This window comes from Cyclopterus lumpus, chromosome 14 (assembly GCF_009769545.1).
Source record: "Cyclopterus lumpus isolate fCycLum1 chromosome 14, fCycLum1.pri, whole genome shotgun sequence".
Lineage (NCBI taxonomy): Eukaryota > Metazoa > Chordata > Actinopteri > Perciformes > Cyclopteridae > Cyclopterus > Cyclopterus lumpus.
The window spans coordinates 8,579,427-8,597,395 of NC_046979.1; the positions used below are offsets into that span (position 1 = coordinate 8,579,427).

The 17,969-nt window shown below is 40.7% G+C and overlaps 1 protein-coding gene across 1 annotated transcript in view; it reads left to right on the forward strand.

Moving 5' to 3' along the window:
* kctd16b (potassium channel tetramerization domain containing 16b) overlaps positions 1–15,437 on the forward strand; it is a 69,217-nt gene extending 53,780 nt beyond the window's left edge. Inside the window, exon 2 of the mRNA XM_034550682.1 lies at positions 14,974–15,437. Coding sequence (XP_034406573.1) covers positions 14,974–15,437 — 464 coding nt within the window. The remainder of the gene's footprint in view (positions 1–14,973) is intronic.
* Positions 15,438–17,969: the final 2,532 nt, after the last annotated feature.

Here is a 17,969-nt window from a genome sequence, read left to right on the forward strand (position 1 = left end):
AGGATTCTCTTATGTCATCTTCTCTTATGAAAGTAGATACTAGCTTACTTTGTGGACTTCCTCACCGGTTATGACAGTCATAGATGTTATTTGTCGATTCTTTTAGCCAATACCTCTACCGATACCAATACTTTTAGGAGGACATTTAGTTTTTTACTGCATCCTTGCGTTTCCTCCTGTCTGTATGTGTATGTATGCAGACCTGCTAATTAAAAAAGCATGAATCACACATTGTGAAGGGTGTATGAGGCAGAAGCTGAGAGACACCATACGGAGCTCCGTCAGTGAAGTGTAGAAGAGCTAAATGTTGGGTGTCGGAAGACAGCCTGCTCTCTGTACGTGCACACACACCCACACGGACACACACACACACACACACACATACACACACACACACACACACACACACACACACACACACACATTAAGAAGTATTCACCCTAATGCTCACCAGCTGCGGGAAAAGACGAGTGGCTTAATGACACTTCGCATGAGATCAACTCTGGAGACGCCCTAAAAGTCACAATGAGCCAAAGCTGTCAAAGCTAATGACGCAACACGCACCACACACACAGACGCGTACGCATACACGTGTGCACCTTTGAACGCACACAAAAACACATGCAATTAATCAACTAAACTGACAAAATAGCAATGTAGCATACAAGACACTGAGGTTGAAACTAGCTTCTTTGGCTTTTGCTGTGAATAGATTTCAAGCGACGCAATCATTTTATTTTGTTGCTTTACATCCGCACAAACTTGTTGTTGCCATTTGCATGGTACTTGGTAAACACAACAGTTCTGACACATCACTTTACTGCCAATTACTTTTGCACTCTGTCATGCTCTAAGGCCCTCCCTCCCCCTGGCTACGTGTCTGCATGTATGCATGTGTGAGGGCGAGAGAGAGAAAGAGAGAGAGAGAAAACGGCATATGTGTGTGTGTGTGTGTGTGTGTGTGTGTGTGTGTGTGTGTGTGTGTGTGTGTGTGTGTGTGTGAGATAACATGCATGCTTTTGTGTTTGTGCCTGTGTTTGGTGGCTGTGCCCCACTTCCTCAATCTACCCACCATGCATAGTACCTAATGAGGCCCCTGGGAAGCAGGCCAGGGCTTGTGGTTCTCCAAAACTGCTCCTGTCCCACTTCTATTTCAAAACTGCTATATTCAAGGCCTTTGAATGGCAATGGTTGGTAAGCAGCAGTCCAGCTTTGTCAGTGTTCTTCCTTACTGACATTATCACCATCAGATCTGGCCAATATGATAATGTTTGAAATAATGTTGAACACCCATTTGTTCAAAATCTTAAAAAAACGGAAAAACTGGCAAGCTAACTCTCGTACAAATATAGCCTCAGAGCCACTTGCATGACGTGGATTTTGTTTGCCCAAGCTGTTCCTCGTTCATTGTGTACCTCATTTCTCTCCTGTTTGTCAGTCATCGCATCGCGAGCAGCACTCGGGGAGAATCAGTGACTTAAAAAAGAACGACCACACGGAGAGAGAAATAATGTCTGCAAATGGGCAACACAATGGATGACTGACGGGGAAGCAGAAAACCAAAAGCTGCAAAACAAAGGGAAAGAAAGGCTGTGAATGTGCTGTAGAGAGGCAGAGAGAAACAGAGAGCAGCAACATGTAGGGCTTTACAGTAGGTTAAGTTAAAGAATGTAACTTCGCCTCAGGGAATATTCTATTCCTTTTGGTTCACCAACCATGCTTTTTTCTCGACATCGTGTCCTGTGCTGTTGTCTTTAAACCCTCCCTGCTGGGGATACTCCAGTTAAAATGGGACAACTCCGATTTTTCAGATGAATCTCCAGACTGAGGTACTTGAGTGGAGTGTAAAGAGGGAAAAGCAGTTCTCAAGTTCACATACTGTTTTGTTTTTTGGAGAATTCATGGAGAATTTGAATTCACTCTCAGCCACCTGCACGGAGAGAAAGCATTAAAGAGGGAGATTCACAACACCAGAAGATGGTGTTGTGGTAAAGCCCTGCCTAAATGCCTAAATTAAAAAAATATCCTTGCTGGCCTCAGACCAAATCTCTCCCAGAGCTCATTGCATCTGCTTCCTCTCTCAGCCCTCTCTCTCTCTCTCTCTCTCTCTCTCTCACAATAAAGAAAAGCAATTCTGGTGGCCGCCGTTTTAAAGAGTAAAACAGATCGAGTGAAAAAAAAGCACGATGGTATCAGAGATAAGGAGGCCAAGCACAGAGAGTCCTGCCAGGACGTGAGAGGATTTAACACCATGATAAGGATGTATTGATCGGACACCTTTCAGTCGGAATACCTTTCAAAACCTACAACAGCCTTTCTTAATCTTTTGATTCATTTACTTTTTAGCCAATTCTTTCATCACTCCAACCATCCATCCCAAACATCCACATGTTTGTTTTAAACTCTTATGTGGTGCTTTTTGTAGGTGCAGTATAAATCTCTTGTTTGTTTTACAAACTCATTATTTTCTGTATCTGTTATATTTAATTCTGCCTGGACTGTTCCTGACAGTCCACCACTTCTCGCAGTCACCTCAGTCATGCACTTGTCACATTCCAGGCCACAAAATGGATAACGCGTTTACTTCCCAGGCACTTGAGATGTCTGGCTGCAGACTCCTCGGGGGAAATCAGTGCCAGTCCTATGAATTGTTAAATGCCGGTGGTCACATGGGGCCGTGTGTTGACTGTTCATGAACTCCTGCAGAGCTGTATCCACCAAAACGCAGCGTAGCAATAATACATTTGTATGTGTATTGAATGCCACTGGCAGCACAGAGTAAGGTCTAATAAATAAGGAAAAACATTATGACCCCACAAGGCTGGGTAAAGGAATGTCCAATCCCTTACCGGATAATGGTGACTATACATGCCGAGGCTTGGTGATAAATTAGAGGGTTAACCAAAAGGGATAGGGTGCTCCTTGAGGGTAAATTATATTCTTTAACTTAACCTACAGTTAATCTCTACATATTGCTTACGTACAATACAACACATTTAGCAGCCTCTTTGTCCCCTAATTTTCTCATTTGTTTTGCAGTTCATTTACAGATATAGATACAATAGCATCACAATTGCACTGACTTAACAGAATGTGGTATTATCATTACCGCTCAGAAACAGCAAGCCTGCAGGAAATCCCTGCACCACAGCGTCTTTCGCCACCCAAGAATGACAATGAACCAAAAACACAGTCAGTAGTGGTCTTGGGAAGGAAACATCTGAAGGATTTGTAAATGTGAAAAGGGGAAGCAATGATTCGTTTTGATCTCGTCCAGCAATCCAAACCTCAAACAATTCTAGAGTGTCTGCAGGAAAAAGAGGGTCCAATCGGGTGGGTTACTGAGTGTAGCTGAAGTCTTGCATCATTTACAGACTACGTTGGATACTGGTTCATGGATCTCAGGGGGCAGGTCAAGGCTGACACTTACTATTAGGGACACCCATGCCATTGGCCAACTATACAATCCTGCATTCTCCTCTCTATTCACTCTGCGCTATCTACTTTGCAAGAGTAGCGTTGCTGCATCCTGCGCTGCCCAAAACTGATGACTCACATAGCGCTGTGGAGATAGGTCTGGCTATACAAGACTACAGAGACTATAGAAAAAGCAATAACGAAGTGCAATCGTCAGTTCCCATCGAGGGTGGCGCTACAAACTATAGACTTAAAGCAAATAACTGGAAAAATCACTAAAAAGTGAGACTGCGGACTATCGGAAGAAAGAGAAAGAGAGAGAGAGAGAGAGAAAAGTCTGCAATGGCACTCCATTATGTTGGCAGAGAGGGGTAAGAGGGGTCAGATGACAGATTGGGGAGACAAAGGGTGGAGATTGACTGATCATTTATGAAACAAGTGGATGGAAACTGAACAGAAATTAGACTGATAGTCACTGGAAGGAAAAGGAGAAAATGAGAGACAATGAGGGCCCGATGTTGAAATTTAATTTCATAACAGATGAAAAATGGATCAACATCTTTCAGATGATGATAATGATGGTATTAAAATGAAATGAACCACCATTTAACCTCAGATTCCAGAGTTTGCGAGCAAAGCCATCAACGATATGACTGAAACCATCACAGAGTCAGGATTACTACAGTCATGGGGACACATTCAGTAATCTGTCAGCAATTACATTTTTGAAAGTAACCTTCCCAACCTTGTGTGTGTTTGTGTAACAGATGGATAATGAGTGAATGTGTTTGACAGAGATAGTGGCTGGTGGGAGCTCTGCTGGGCAGGGATAATGCTTGTGGTGTTACAGTCTTTGATTACAGTTCGTTGATCATAGATCATTTATCACTGCGCATGTTGCTCCTGACAAGCACAAATGCTTTGGCAGTGTGCACTTTTATTACCATGTCTTCACTGATTTTTCAAATGTTCACAGTGACTATGCTCCAAAACGTCAATGTTGGGGGGACATATTGTTCTGCTCTATTTGATTTCATACAGATATTCATTCCAGGGTGTTGTCAATGTGTCTAAATCTGCCTTTCAGAAGTTGCTCTCTGTACACCTTCCACCCTTTGATTGTAGAGTTTAGTTGTTCTATCTATTAATATTGCAGCACTCTACTGTGTGTGTGGTCTGTATTTCTGCTGGCTGCACGGTGCCAATATTTCCTGCTGCTTCAGGCTGCTCGCTCGGTTGCTTTTAGATTAAAAACTACTCTATTTTTCTCACTGTAAGGAATCACCTGGTTGCAGGCTCCTATTAATCACCAATGTTGTTTGCCCACTGGGGACAAACGTTCACATTTGCATGTGAATGTTTGAGATCAGCACTAAGGAACTGGACCGGTAAACTGCAGGTGGAGATTATGCTATTAAACTGTTAACTCTGAGAGCCACTTTTGCATTTGCATAGATGTTGCATTGATATTTATCATTTACGTTTTAAGTAAGTTTGCTGTTCCAGTTCATGAACATACAAAGAATGGATGATTAATACATGGATCTTAGGTAAAAAAATAATGGAGAAATAGTAGATGTGGGATTTAATGTGGATTGATTGATGGCTGTGACTAGACCTGGAGATAATATTACAGACCGAAAATGGCCCAAATTTTAACAATGTGACAATCGATATATATTTACCATATGGCTGGTTTATGCAATAACCATGTATTTCCATGCAATAATAACACTTGAATGGCTGTGACATCACTCTGTGTGATATGTATGTATTCTGAATGACCAAAAAAAAAGGGAAATGCATGAAGCTTTTTGTATTACTTTGAACATTTCTAATTTCTCCTCTAATTAAAAGAAAGTAAATACCGTATACGCACTCAGAGACGGACCGGAGTTGGGGTTTCTTCAGAGAAGGATTATTCATTTGCATCATGATGACTGTTTAAGAGAGCTGTCTGTATACGGTGGGTTGAAAGTGATAACTTATTATTATTAATGAATGTTGAACGGAAACTAGTACTCACAGCATTTGGAGAGGAGGCTTGATTAGTAATCAGTAGTATTGTACTTTTTGATGAAAATGTCTCTGTGCCTGCTACTTGGAAGTGTTTCGAACCACCCAAGTCCCCATTGTGACAATCAGGGCACTGCTGGTCTTTGTTATATATTAATGGGTAATGTTCAAACCAACTGGATCTTCAAACCATTGTGAGGCTTCTTTGCATCGTTCTGTTCCTGCTCCCCCCCCCCCCCCCCCCCTTCCCCCAACCCCCCTACTGCTACTAATATCTTCTACCACACATTGAACCTCCCACAGTGCTTCTGAAACATGTGGTGAATTATACATGCAGAGGCATGTGCTACATATATTTGTAGACGATTAATGTGGCTATATTTTATTTATAGTAAAGACCCCAGGGCTGGAGGAAATCAATAGATGGAAAGAATGAGGGAGAGACAGAGGGAAATAAATGCACTGCTAGAAATAGAAACTCCTGTCACCAAGCTGTGTCACTCTCACAAGTGAAATGTAACACCTGCTTGTACGGAAGAGGGGAATTCTCACTCAGCAGACACACGAAACAGAACAGTGGCACACGACCCTCAAATACAGGGGTGGAAACACGTTGACATAAAAGAAGTGGCTGGTTGAAGAAGCTGAACAGTCAAACGCATCCCTTCACGCTGCCTTGCGCGGGACTAATTATGCTGCATCGAGAGAAAGACAGGGAGAAGAAGAGAGAGGGAAAGAGGGAGGGATGAAAAATGCTTCATTCTCATTATCTATTAGGACAACCTTGCAAATATAGCTCAACAAACAATCTGCTTAGAAACACTCGCCTTTTGCATTCTGAATATGATGAATTTTAATTTGGCAGCAGATGTCTTTGTCCAGAACTCATTCCCAGGGACAGTTCAATCAATATCTGACCAACCGAGCTCCTCCCCAAAGCTGAACACCAGACAGCTGAGATGTAAAGCAGCCTCCTGCAGCTTCAGACTTGACCAGCATCTGTCGTGCTGAAGTGTCCTTGGGCAAGACTCTGAATTACTGCCAACTTTAGTTGCTGTTATTTTGACCTCTCTTTGCCCGGTACTTAGCCAACTACAATTTAATCTCCTTGCAGCGATAAACACATTATCACATGTTTATTACATTTAACCCGTGATGGCATCAGGTTGTTTAGACCGACTTTTGTGGAACCAAAGAGCATTTGTCTGAGCTTTTGAACCACAATATTATCCATTTCATAGAAGTGATATCAGCTCTGAACCATAAAATACCATAAAATATTCTCAGAAAAACCCCACATCATTTTCCTTTTTTTCTGATTGATTTCTCTATGGCGCTACGCATCGGTCTGATGCTCAAGGGACGAACAAAGTCTTTCTTTCTGTTCTTTTCCTGTTGTCGCTCGAGTGGACTAAGCACTCACTCATATAATCACAACTTTCCTAGTAAAACCATATGAGAGTTGAGTTCATTAATAATCACTAAAATACAGTAGAATGTATGATCTGAGGCTTATAAAGAAAAGCTTGTGCTTTATATGTCGTTATGGCACTATTTGAAAAAGACCTTATGTACTATAGAAATATCTATTCTCATTGAACAGTATCTTCTACAAAGAGAACGACATTGGACATTATTGATATCAATCAATCAAACTATGTGCCCTCAGCATTGGAACTGCAGTAAGTTTGTGTATTAAAATAGATAGATTAGCTGTGGACATCAATAATTTACATTTATTCACAAACAAAAACATGCTCGCTAGCTGACATTTTGGGTTTCTTTCCTTATGGTCCAGTGCCTGATAAAGGTTATTGTTAGGAAAGAGTCATAGATGTTTAAAGAGGTAGAAATAAATGCTTTTTTATGTTTTATTAAATCCTCTAAAGCTAACATTTGGTCACATGCTTAATTGTGTTTAGATTTCAGAAATGGACTGGAGGACAGTGTGACCCAATGATTAAAGTGACAGAAGTAGATGAGGAGAGGCAGGTTGAGTGGAGGTGGTTATATGAAGAAAAAAAGGAAATTGCAACACCAATAGTGTGCACAATGTTTCCACATTATGTAGCCTAAATCAGATGACAATCATTTTCAAAACAAATGCTAAAAGGACTGGATTTAAAATATTTACAATCAGTGAGTTTATCGTTAAGAACTGTTCTTGGTGTTCTCTGGCCTGTTAGATAACCTGAATCATTTGCATTCTTCTATTCAGTACAAAATAATACTCAGTACTACCACATTCAATTAAACTGACAGAATGTAATAACAATATCTGTAGCAGTGCAGAAGTCAGACTTAGAATTGTATCTTTTAATATTACCAACATTAAATTAATTGGAAAAACAGAGAGAATCAACAAAACAAAAACCTTGAACAAAAGGAAAATGGAAAGTGACTGATGGGTAAGAAAATGGTCAATCTGAGCGAGAAAGGCAAAAGGAAATGGGAGGGACTGAGGAAGAGACAGGTAGAGAAGGCGCACGGAGAGAGAGAGAGGCGCAGATGGCAGAGTTGAGGTGGGAAGCAGAAAAAAAGAACTGACGGAGAAGAAGTGATGGATAGAAGATGTTTATTTGCTTTTGTTGTGCCAACATCATTTATCTCAGGTGAACAGCCTCCCAGTGCTGAGAGGCTGCATGACAGAAATCAATCAGAAGGCAATCGTCCATACATTTCCTGTGATGCCCCAACCCATCGATACAGACATTATGAGGGGAATGGAATGGGAGAGATACATGAAGAGAAGCTGAAAAGTGCAGACAAAAAATAGAGCACAGGACAATAAATTAAAACAGAAAGAAAGAGAAGAGATGGCAACTTGAATGGTGTGCATGTGTTTATGCCCATTCAAGTGTTAGTGAAAAGCCATTTATATGACTGTATATTATAGAGTGTGTACTGATGTTGACAGCATCACAAGTCAAATGGCTATGTTCAGGTTAATAGATAGTGGGGCGATATCTAGGTCAGCAGTTGGGGCTAAATTCTGCCAATCTTAGGGGGCGCAAAAGAGTCCGATATCAGGCTCTCAGGGGGATAGGTAGGTATACGAAGAGCAACATGGTCTGAGTCGACTAAATAACGTGAAACGTATTCATTTCAAACCATATAGTGTCAACTGACAGATGATGAATGATATACAGTATGTGGATAGAAAATTAGGTTTGTAGCGAGTGTGATTGAGTGTGTGAGCATATGTTTAGTGTGCAGTGTGTGAGCATATGTTAATTATATTCAATTGTGAGCACAGTGTGAGTCAGCCAGGTCTTTTTACTAGCCAGAGCTAACACAAGTTGTGAAGGTCCCTGGTGAGATCAATACATCAGAGCCCGGAGCACCTGTCAGGAAGCTGTGTGTGTTTGTAGGTGTGTGTGTGTGTGTGTGTGTGTGTGTGTGTGTGTGTGTGTGTGTGTAATAGCATTTGACAGTCATTAGATTTCAGTCAGACCTCCTGCCCACTTCCCTGGAAAAGATAGAACACGAGATCACGTGAATTAACGGCTGCATATACACTACAACACAAGGCACAGACACACACACAGACACACAGGGTGTGTGCGCTGAGTGATGCTGGCCAGAGGCACGGCCGACAGTCTGACACCTCTGATGACACGAATGGGAACCCCACCTGACATCAGCCTCCCTTTCACTGCCCAACGGCATACAGATAATAGTTCCAAGGCCAATGTCACTTACACGCTGAGGGATGACCACAGGCGCGCTCACTTTACACACACACACACACACACACACACACACACACTCACACGCACACACACAAACACATGTCGTACTACAACATCTATAATGTAGCCTATAGAGAGGAAGAGAGGCACCAGTGAAAACAACAAACAAACCTGCATAAGGCTCTCGCTTATGGTACATCATATGTCACATGTTACATATATATACATGTGCCTGTACTGTGACAGTCACCGTACACGTATGGATTCCTATGTGCATGCATACACACACACACACACACACACACACACACACACACAACGGCATGCACTCAACCCTGAAGGAAAGTGTGACCTTTCTCTCACAGCATGCCACATGTACTACATTAGGCCTGCACATACTGTGGATAACATTTACACACACACAAGCAGAAGTATGTTCAGAAACACATAAAATGAGAAAGATTAACAAGCACAGAAACATACAAATAAATGTATTTAAAAAGGTTTTTACGTAAAATTATTTTTTCTTTACAATTTGTTTTACTTAATTTGCAATCAGGGCGAAACACGAGTCGTAATAAGCACTTTATTAATGCAGTCTACATGCCATAACAAAGTCAGGGAGTGCATGATTTAAAGAAATATTATATTTGATGTGACACTAAATCACTAGATTTGCTGAGCAAAGATGCCCTGCCATAAATGTGAACAGTAAAACACAATCTCACTCAAGAGCAGCTCAGTACAAACAAAGTGTTTTCTGTTGGTCCCTGTCGCAGTTTGGGGGTGCCATGCTCAAGACTCAAGGCAAGCGCTCATGGTGCACTTTCTTGCCCAGTTTTAGCCTTTCCAGGTTTCCAGGGTCCAGGTTTCAGCTGGCTGCCTTCTAGCCATAAGTCCACTTGTCTATCTTTCACGTTGCTGTTTTTACATTTAACAACGCAGGAGATCTATTGGACAGAATGTAGCTATGTGCAGTCAAGTTTCAATAGGTGACTATTATCTGAGGTTGCATGATGTCATCACAAGACATGTTGGCATTTCAATTTATTTGATAGATGTATCAACCATATATATTATTCATTTAGGTCATATTAGTGAGGCAGATGGGCCATTTGATGGTTGAAAACAGTTGTTATAAAGAGTGACATAAAAACTCTGCTTTGAAGATGCTCACTTTGAAATTCAGCACATATATGGTGCCTCCACACAGCTCTCAACATGGTGATGGCTGAGCCGGCGGCTTGCAGCTAACAGTGTTTACAGGGCAAACCTGAGTGTCACCCTGGCCGGTCTCAGCTTCACTAACGGTCAACATCTTTGACCCTTGTTGGAGTTCGGCTGATCCCGCATTCAGCCCCTGGTAGAAGGCTCTGCCTGTGCTCACAGAACTATAAGGTTGCAATATCATAACCTTCGCTGCTTCTATATTACCACTCTGAATACTGTATAGTAACAGAGACATGAGAAGACTTGTTTGACAATTTGGAGTATTTGAGAAAGAAATGATCTTTTTCTGATTTGGTGTGAATGTGTGTGTCATGTTAGTGGACTTCCAATGTTTTCTTTTCTTTTTTGCCAATCCTTTTGCAAATTACACACTTTTTAAAACTTAAAATGTTGAAATTACAATAAATACATTATAGAGAATTGTACATAAGGTGCCATGAGACACATTCTTGCTGCAGTAGCTGCACCTCCTCCTCAGCTCCTGTAATTAATTCTGCATCTTTCCAAAAATGCTGACATGCACGTGGGTGTGATTGACAGGAAGTGGAGAGGCGCTCTTCCCAAGATATGTCCTGACTGATATAAACTGTAGGTTATTTTTTGAGTGGATCATTCAGTAGTGTCATCGTGAGAAACTATCAAATTCCTGACATTTTAAGTGCTAAAATTCATCTTCTTTGACAATGACTAGACAGGGAATTGGTCATTTTCTAAAAATCATGGAGGCTTTTTTCACAAGATGTACAAATATGATGCCTCAGTAAATGTATCGCAGTTCCTGCAGTTTAAATTACCTCAAGAGCTGAAGAAGAAGCTAACTTTCAATTAGAAATGTTCACCTAGTGATGGATGCGGGCATCCTCTGGGCCAGTCACAATTAACAACATGCATCATTCCTCCCCAGTATAATTACAATCCATCAGATTGTGTGGCAGCTATTGCCTTTAGACTATGAAACCTTGACCTTTAATTATGGCACCTCCATCAGTGTACATTTTGAATCTCCAGAGCACACTGTCAAAATGCATCATTAATCTAGATAGTTAGATACAATGCTCTGAACTTTAGGACCCTTGCATTGGATCGGGATCAAGTTATATAACACTTTCCTTTGTGGATTCTTAAAATGGAGTTACTGTGTGATGCAGAAAAAAGCATCTAACTTCAGTGATTCGACTGGAAGAAGCAATAAAGAAAAAAGAAAAAATTAGTTCAACCAGACAGAAAATGAGAGAAAAAAACGTAAACATTACATGTCATTAAACAGTGATTCATTTTCACCTTGATTAGCACAATATTATAACCAGACGTGTAAATAAGTGTAAATAACAATGAGAAAATGCAGGTCTTCATATTGACACTTTTTGAAAATTTCAATTAGCAGGGTAAATTGGTTTTACCACTAACATGACTCAATGTGCGACAAAGCATCAACACTGCACACTGATATGTCCTCTTGGGAAGCTAATTAAAGTATTACTGTGTAGCTGAGAGAGACAACACCACTCAATGACTTTTTTTACAAATCTCAGTTATCAGTGGTGAGATTCTAACGTCCCTGTATGTGGTGTTCTCCATTTAATTATTTGTTGGACAATTTGTCACGGAGCTTAAGGTTTGACAGGAAGTTTAAAGCGATCAGTCCGACCCCTCCCTGGTAGTCTTTAGTGTTAGCGAGGCTAATAGCGGTACACAATACCTGCAAATTAAAGCAGTGTGTTGCTGTCAAGACTAACTGTGTCAAGAGCAACACAGAGCTTTAATCAGAATATCATACAATCTACAGATGCAAGGCCACACACACACACACACACACACGCACACACACACACACACACACACACACACACGCACGCACACACACACACACACACACACACACACACACACACACGCACGCACACACATACAAGGCTCTTTAAGACATTTGTTACATCCGCTTTAGCCGTCTCATCGTGTTATTGTTATTTGGATGGGCAGACTGGCTACTGGCAGACTTCACAATTCAACAGAGTCTGGGGCCATTTTTCAAAACCCCAATTACGAGTTTGCATCTCATCGTCTCATCGATCAGAGAGCTAGCTATTTACTCAGAGTGACATAAATGAACTCATGTGCCCCGAAACAAAGGTTGGAGGGGGGGGGGGGGCGTAATTGCACCAATCATGCGGTTACTGCAACTGGATAGAGGAACACATCTTTTTTCTGAGGCTGATACATTTCTCATGTGTATCTTTGAATCACACTATTATAGGTCAGTGTATTCTCTATCTTTGTGTGTTTGTGCATGTGAGAGCTGTAAATGCTTGTGGTAGTTAAAGAGATCCAGAGCTGCTATGGGGGATACAGGGTGTAGTGTTCCATTTCTGTCACTGGCTTGGGTGGGTGATGTTTATTTCATATTTCACAGTAGGCAGCAGTGTGTGTGTCGAGGGGGGGGGGGACAACAACATCAATCTGCTTTCCTTATGGGAACAACATGCCATAAATCATTACATTTCAGGGTGAAGACTTGGTTTTAAGTTTATGATTAAACTAGTATCATTATATATATATATATATATATATATATATATATATATATATATATATAGTTCTGTACTAAATGTGTGTCCTCCTGCAGCGCAGAATAACAGTTGGTGTAGGTTTCAAAGTCGTCCAAGAGTTATTTATTATATTTATACTCACATAAATAGTTACAACATGTGGTAACTGTTTTATGAGAGGTACTCGGAGGAACAAATATTGGTTGGCTGAATCGATTTCTGCTCCGCTCCCTCTATTGACAAGCCAAATATGTTGCTGAGGACAGAAAGTAAAAGCAGGGGGACATCTATTTTAAGCAGCATTATTTATAGCCTTGTTTTATCTCGTTTGAAGTGAAATGCTGGGCAGCACATGAAAAGAATAAACAATGCTATTGAACTTGAGTGCAGGATGCATCAAAAGCGGAAGCCTGCACTTATGTGTGAGGGGCGGGGCTCAAAATCAGAATGGAGGGCTGTTGCATGTGTGTGTGTTTGCCTCGGGAGTTTTGATCTCTCTCCTCACTAAACAGAGTGGAGTCCATCAGCAACAGATACTCCTTCAATTATTAAGGAGGTTAGCATGAAAAATAAATGTCTCCTTCCTGCAGTGAGAGGTAGGTTGCTGCTCTGGTTCCAGTAAATCATTCAGCCTTTCACTGTACACTCACACAAAGGCTGGAAAATTGATTTCTTTCATTGTGGATCACTGCATTTTTCTCGTTATTGATCAAGACCACAACTTCTGGGCAGCTGCCTCAAATTCACCAGTGAGATACCTCTAGACTTGTTTGACTGACTGGAAGTTCCAGGTCAGGTGAAACCAGTGGTGGTACTCACGTGTCATGATGGTATGTTTGAGAGCTAATCATTACATTACATCACATGTCATTTAGCTGAGGCTTCCACCAATATGACTTACAATAAGTGCATTCAACCATGAGTACGAACTCAAAACAACAAGAATCAAGAAAGTACAATTTCTTCAAGAAAGCCAAACTACAAAATGCCATAAGTAATTGCCATGTAAGTGCCACTGAAGTGCTAATCTATTTGTTGTATTTATTTTTTATTTATTTTTATTCAAGGTATAGTTGGAAAATATGTGTTTTTAGTTTTCCGCGTAAGATGTAGAGACTTTAATTAATCAGGTGAATATAAACTCTCCTCTGACCTGTTTGTTGGTCCCAGCGTTATGTTATTTATGAAAATTGTACCACTTAAATTCCAAGCCATGCACAACATTTGAAAAAAATAGAATAATTAGAGGGTGATGGAAAAATACTCCAGAAGATTCTTAGAAAGAAAAGGTTGCAAAGCCGTCCATGAGTCAAACGTTTCAATGGTACTTAAACCTAGTTAAGACCTGTACTACATTGAACAAATATAATTTGAATGCTGCTGAAACTGTTACCTCAACATCTCTTAGCCTGCACAATCAAAGCTCAGTTTTTTTCAACATCTAGGATTGGTCTAATGAAATTATTAGTCATGTTGATTGGAAAGTCTTTAGTTTTTGCATACACAAAACCTTAATTATTATTATATTTTACGTTGTTTTTCTCTGCCATTATTGCTACATATATCCATGTGCAGTTAAAAGCCTTGCAAAGTTAATTTTTTATTCAGTTGAAATACCATGTCCATTAGAGCTTTACTGTAAATACAATCATAGCATGTACACCTGGACATTGGTGGTGCATTTGTAATTAGTTTTAGCTCTTTCACTTGCTTGATGTGACAGCATGGATCGATAAGGGTAGGTCTCTGAACAATGTAAAGTAGGCTTGTCACACAGACAGCCAGCTCATTTCCATGTTTAGACTGGAAGCAAGCCAGGTGTCTCTGACAGCACGTCACTTTGTTCCAGGTGAAAGCCATTTGACAAAAGCTGACCTTACTTTTTCTCTGTCTTCAGTGCTTCTTACTTTGTCTTTCTTCTCCCGTCTGACTAATTTGTGGCTCTCTTTGTTTCACCGTCTCGTTCCTGTCTTGATGATGATCGGCCTAGAGCGCAAAAAAGAAAATGGGGGAAAAAATGGTTGCGCATAAACTCTAACGTAAGCTTCCTCTCTGGTTCTCTCCCTTCACAGGTGGTTCATCACGTTGGTCCTCCCCTGCATGTGACTGCTGCTGCAAGAACCACAAGGGTGACGGCGAGGGTGAGAGCGGCACCTCGTTTAACGAGCTCTCCACCTCTAGCTCTGAGAGCCAGTCAGAAGCCAGCTCTCCCCAGGGAACAGTCATCTGCGGCCCGGTCAGCCGCCAGTCACGACCCCACGCCAACGTCCAAACCCTGGACAGGCCGCCGAAAAAAGGCCCCATCGCCATGCTCCAGCAGTCCGAACAGCGGCGGAAGAGTGACTTGTTGCGCACACTCACGGCGAGCTCCCGCGACACCAGCACGTGCAAGAAAAGGCAGGCAAAAGAGAAGCCGACGGTCGAGGAGGAGTTGGAAAAGTGCATTCAAGACTTCCACAAGATCAAGATCCCAGAGAGGTTCCCCGAGAGGAAGTACATGTGGCAGGCCGATTTGCTGAGAAAGTACCGCGTCTGAGCCAGGAAACTGGACAGAGGGTGCAGGCCCACGAGGCCGAGGATCCGTTTACATGTTTTTCGATCATGACTTTTGCAACAAAGGGAGATAACACTTAACTCACTAGAATGCAGTTACTGGGGGGGAAACATTACCTTCATGTGAGTAGGTTGAAAGGCCACACAGAAGCTAGTAAGAAGCATAACAAACTGACAGTTTTTGTTATTGACATCGTACGTATGTGTGTGTATGTAGTTTAGGCCTACTGTATGTACTGTAAGTATGGGCCGTACTTGCTGAACGCTTCAGAGCCTTGAATAATTTATCCCTGAGGACCAATCCATGTGGGTGAAAGACAACCTCCATGAACCGATCAACCAACTCGAGGCTTGCTAATAGCTACAATGGAGGTTACTGGACTACACACACTGTCATCCGTCTTAATTTCCATGGAAAACCATCACCGGAGCCACAGTTTTAGTCCACAAAGACAGACTGATTTAGTATGTGTGTGTTAATGTGACTGTGTATGTGTGTGTGTGTGTTTGTGTGTGTGTGTGTGTGTGTGTGTGTGTGTGTGTGTGTGTGTGTGTGTGTGTGTGTTCGCACCCAGGTGGCCTAGAGGTCATGAATAAATCTGCACCAGGAACCATTAATAATTCATGCTGTCCTGACAGTGCTCTCAATATAAATACTCCTAGGGCGCTCCGCTGCCAGGGTGGCGTAAACTGCTGGGTCAATTACCAAACTTTTAGGCAACATTTGGGGACTTTTGAAGAAGCAGGAGGTATAATTTCATCAGCAGCACAATTCATTTTCTTATTCTAATATCAGTTATATTGCAAACGTAGCCCAAGTGACTCAGCAATTCCTAGGTTACCGTGTGAAAGAGTGAAGGATTATTTGACGGTCAAACAGTGGGGAAACCAAGAGCGCTCCACGAAGAAAAACTCTTCAACACAACTATACACGCACACTTTTCCATTTACATCATAGCCATTTGGGCCAATAACTTTACCAAAATGATCACAACACTCACATTCATGTTCACATTGAAGGCAATCAATTGTGAGCTAATATAAACCATGCTCAATATGACACATACAGTAAATAGACAGAAGGGAACAGAATTGCTCCACAGACGGATGCTTTCCACCCGTACTGTTGACATGGTGATTGATAGTTATTGATGATAGGGTACGGTGAAAGAGCTGACAGATGTGGTTCTTGTTTACAGTAATTATAGAAGCTCTTGGGTAACTTAAAAAGACAAGCTGGTCATGTATTTAGTGAAAATTAGCCATTATTCATGTTTGCATTGATGTTCTCCTGGTTCGGTTGGTGTGATGTGTTGTGGTCACAGAAACAACAAAGATGGCAGACATCTTTAAAAGAGTACAAATTCAAGAACACATTTTAATTTCCCCAGTAGGTTGATTTTTGAGGTTGTTGACTACCGCAAAAGACACAAAGCACACAGGCATTCAGTGATGTTGTAAATGTGGCAAACTTTTGAAGATGATAAATGTCATTTAACGCAATCCTTGTCAAAATAGTTAATTGTCTATTTCAACAGGTTGTGTTACTGACATCACAATCTCTGTTTTAGGAGAGACGCATGTAAAAGAAAAATAATTGGACGTATATTGTACAACAGATTGTACAACTAAGGAAACAAATAGCATGATGTCCAAAGTAGTGTGAGAGCAATTTTATCAGATATTCAAGTTCCCGTAGGAGGAAGTAGCTGATAAGATTGGTAAACAACTGCTTTCAGAGACATGTTTGTTGGTCCCAGCGTTATGTTATTTATGAATAGTGCTATGATGAAAGATGTAGTGTGGCATAGAAAGTTATACATATTGATAAATTGACTTGTACAGATAAAAGTTCAGAAAGGCCGTCTCGGTAGTAGTAGTAGTAGTAGTAGGACAATAAAAAAAGAGGACAGAGTGGAAAACATTTTCATGGAGAAACATAATTCAAGTTCTCAATATTTGTTATTATTGCAGCTTATGAAAGTGTAGAGGAATGGGCTTTATAAACAATCATAGCTTTTACACAGCACAAAGTTTAAAGTTAAATTAAAAGCACACACGCATAGATAAAATATGCATATGTTATTGAAAGATCAGTTTATTACCCCGAATTAAAAATGTTCTATTATACTGTACTTATTTTTCTATCTAAAGGCCTTTAAATTAATAGATTATCCAATTCCCTTATTTTGCCCTATAAATGTATTTCCTGTGAGAGAAGTGGTTCATGGGTAGTAAGATATTTGTAGTTAAAAACAAATATATATATATATATATATATATATATATATATATATATATATATATATATATATATATATATATATATATCCAGTGGTGCCCATATGTCTGCTGTGGTTTATTATAGTATACATTAATATGGTTGCAATAGGTGCTAGATACAAACCAACCATTTTCCTCATGTCCATACAATGAATATTACATATTTTTATACAATACTGGGATATTACATTTTCATTTTGAAGTAATTTATCTTATGAGCCGAATCTGAGAT